The sequence below is a fragment of the Myzus persicae genome, unplaced genomic scaffold (genome assembly GCF_001856785.1).
Source record: "Myzus persicae strain clone G006 unplaced genomic scaffold, MPER_G0061.0, whole genome shotgun sequence".
Lineage (NCBI taxonomy): Eukaryota > Metazoa > Arthropoda > Insecta > Hemiptera > Aphididae > Myzus > Myzus persicae.
Window position 1 is genome coordinate 1 of NW_019101967.1, and position 4023 is coordinate 4023.

Consider the following 4023-nt stretch of genomic DNA (forward strand, 5'->3'; position numbering starts at 1 on the left):
TAAGTAACTACACGCCCGACGCGTAACGTGTTGACCGCCGTCCGTGCGCGCACGTATCCGTCATCGGCTTTACAGGTGCAGCCGTCAATCGCACATTGTTTGGTCCTTCGGCAACGGATTTATTTTCGTGTAATTACCTCGTCACAATCGTACCTCATCACATACTAATTTAATTTCGTATCCGTATCGTCATGGCACCAACAAAGAAAGAAGAGGATCCGGAAAAAGTTCTACTGCGAAGTCGCGTCAAACGCGATAATATATTAAATTCGGTTAAACATATTCACGCCACAGCATTAGAGGCACGCGTTGATATTGGAAAAATACCGTCGTTGATTATTCACGCTGAGGAACTAAATAAGTTTGTCGAACAATTTCATCACCAACAAGATATCATTATTAATACATTAATCGATGTTGACCGTATTGCCGAGTTTGAACAGGCTGATCGTCCGTTGATTACTTCCATGGAATCCTTACGCCTTGAAATAAAAACAATTGTCGCAAGTGCTGTTCCCGTGACTACTTCCGAAAGTAAATCGACGTCTTCGTCGTTCACCAATTCCGTGCCACAACAACAATTCGTCGCGTTACCAAAAATTAAATTACCTATGTTCGACGGCAACTTACTATCGTGGCGATCGTTTCGCGATATATATATATCACTCGTACATGATAACCAACACATAGATGACGCACAGCGTTTTCATCATCTACTGTCGTGTTTATCTGGTTCAGCGTTGGCTATTATTAAATCTATACCGTTGTCCGCGGCTAATTACCCGATCGCGTGGGACGCGTTGTCCGAGCGTTACAACAATAAACGTTTGTTAGCTTCCGCTCACATGGACAAATTATTCGCTTTTAAACCAATCGCTCATGAATCACTACCAGCTTTAGTTGAGTTCGTTAATACATTTAAGGAAAATGTATCAATAATTAAATCGCTGGGGGTCGGTGACCTTTCGAGTTTTTTGCTTTTCCATATGTGCTCTCGCGTTCTCGACCCGACCACTTTACAACTGTTCGAATCTAGTACGTCACAGTCAACTATTCCGACTTTTGACGAATTAGTAAATTTTGTGCAACATCGATGTAAGATTTTGGAAAATCTTACAAAATCTAATAAAGTCGGTCGCAACGAAAAACCGTTCGAAAAACCGGATGTTCGCGGTAAACATACCAAATCGACTAAATCAGTGTTCGCTGCTACTACGTCCGCTTCGACTAAATATAAGACTAGGAATTGTTTATATTGTGATAAGCCCGATCATAGAATATATCAATGTCCGAAACTCACTGGAATGACTGTTGATAAACGACGAGATGCTGTATTAGCTCGTAAATTGTGTTTCGCGTGTTTGAGTTCGAGTCATATGGTCAATACGTGTCCGTCAACCAAGGGTTGTTTTTCGTGCAACAGTAAGCGTCATCACACCCTACTACATCGTGAACAAAATCGAACGTCAATTGTAGATAATACGACTTCGAATAGTAACCCGGTACCCCAACCCACCACGTCGAGTGGTGATTCTAGCTCGTTTGTCGGTGCCGCCTGCGCCAATTCTACCGTCGTACTAGGTACAGCGATTGTTCACATTAAAGATGCGTGGGAACAAGTACACTGCGTACGCGTACTGCTCGATAGTGGCTCGCAGATTTCCGCCATGACTAGTGATTGTGCAGCGCGGCTTGGACTTTCGAAACGTCGTTACAAGTCTGACATCGTAGGTTTCGCACAAAGTCCTGTGTCCCACGTTCAAGGTATAACTAGCTGTCAGTTTTCCTCACACGTTAAACCAGATTATTTATTCCCGTCTGTTGACTTAATTGTTCTAAAACAAATTACCACTGCCATGCCAGCTACTCGGTTACCAGCGACCGTGCGTCAACAATATCAACACCTTCGATTCGCCGATGACAAATTCGACATTCCGTCTCGCATCGACGTTCTATTCGGTGCGGATATCCTACCAAGTCTGATCCGCCCACACGCGGGTGTGGAACATCACTCGGGTTTACCATCGGCCCTTGACACTCAGCTTGGCTGGATAATTTTCGGCTCATTTTCTAATCCGAACAAGTCACCTCCAGTCACGCTGACCACCGCAATCGCTCCGTCCTCAATCGACGATTTAATTAAAAAATTCTGGTTGATCGAAGAACCCGCCGCCACGTCGTCGCCCACCACGGAAAACCAGTGGTGCGAAGAATATTTTATAAAGTCTACCTCGCGTGATACGACAGGTCGATTTTGTGTCGCCCTACCGTTTCGCCATTTGTTCACCGGATCCACTCAACAGCAATGTACATCGCGTCACGGTCTAGGTGATTCGCGTTCCATAGCAATGAAAAGATTCTATAATCTAGAAAAGCGATTGGCCAAGGATCCCGCGCTGTATGCGGCGTATCGCCAGTTCATGACCACCTATCGTTCGCTGGGACACATGGTGCCAGCCCCGTCATCGGGCATCTATTTCATTCCACATCAAGCCGTATTCAAGACCGATGGTGATATGTCAAAAATACGAGTCGTCTTCGACGCTTCCTCAGTCTCTTCGTCTGGTCGTTCTTTGAATGATGTTTTGTGCACCGGACCTAAACTGCAAGTGGATTTGCGTGACATTCTACTGCGTTGCCGATTACACAAATACATTCTGACCGCCGATATTATCAAGATGTACCGACAAATCCTTATTCGTTCGGAAGATCGCGTTTTCCAACACATATTCTGGCGTGACTCCCCCACCGACGACCTGCAGGAATTTCAACTATGTACCATCACTTATGGCCTTAACTGTGCACCCTACCTTGCAATCCGGTGCTTACAGGAACTTGATGCCCAAGATGGTCACCGATTCCCGTTGGCGAAGGGTGTCCTCACTCAGTCAGCTTATGTGGACGACATTGTTATAGGTTCAGACACCGAAGAACAATTATTACGCCGAAAGAACGATATTGTCAACCTACTTCGTGGTGGAGCTTGTGAGTTGAGCAAGTGGACGAGCAATAGTGCCCTCATTCTCGAGTCTCTCCGTCCTGAAGATCGAATAGATTCCGTATCCTTTGATCCACGAGATGAGCAGTCGGTCAAAGTCCTCGGTCTTCATTGGAACACGAATAATGACAACTTCGCCTACCATACCAGTGTTCAACAAACTTCCTCAACCAAACGCCAAGTCCTCTCAGTCATAGCACGTTTGTTTGATCCTATAGGCGCGCTGGGTCCGTTATTACTTTGGGCAAAGTGATTTATGCAATCGCTGTGGTGCAGCAAGCTTGGGTGGGATGATCTCATTACCGACGAGTTATTATCGACATGGCGTCAATTTTGTTTAGAGCTAAATGATGTGTTTGGCCTATCAATCCCTCGTTACATTCCGGTTGTACATCAGCAAGATATTCAATTGATGGGCTTCGCGGATGCATCGACCAAAGGATACGCGGCCACCATATACATGCGCAGTGTTGACGCCGCGGGGGACATATTAGTCAAATTTATTACATGTAAAACGAAGGTCGCCCCTATCAAAACTGCCGTCGCCAACGATTCTCCGTCTATACCACGTTTGGAACTATGCGGGGCGCTATTGCTGGCTCAAACACTCCACCATGTCCATCAGGTTCTGTCGTCCGAGATCTCCATAACTTGTCTTCGTGCCTGGACCGATTCATCCATTGTTTTGTCATGGCTGACATCGGATCAAAAATATTTTAAGATTTTTATCACTAATCGAATCGCCCAAATCCATCAGCTTGTCCCTGCCTGCAAGTGGAGTCACGTGTCGACCGCCGAGAATCCCGCGGACCCTGCTTCCCGCGGGCTCCTACCCAGGGCTGCGATGTCATCGGATATCTATTGGAATGGCCCAGAGTTTTTGGGACGGCCGGAAGAGCAATGGCCCAAGTCCAAATTCACGCCATTGAGTCCTGACCAATTGCCCGAGACCAGGCCTAACGTCACTTCGACTCTTGTCGCCAATGTATCGTCATCTCCACTTGAGTTGTTCACTCGTTTTTCAT

At 46.1% G+C, this 4023-nt stretch overlaps 1 protein-coding gene across 1 annotated transcript; it reads left to right on the forward strand.

The window, feature by feature from the left end:
• The first annotated feature begins 191 nt into the window (after positions 1-191).
• LOC111030871 lies at positions 192-3251 on the forward strand. Its single transcript, XM_022310572.1, has one exon. It carries the CDS (start codon positions 192-194, stop codon positions 3249-3251), a length of 3060 nt encoding a protein of 1019 aa, XP_022166264.1.
• The last annotated feature ends 772 nt before the right edge of the window (positions 3252-4023 follow it).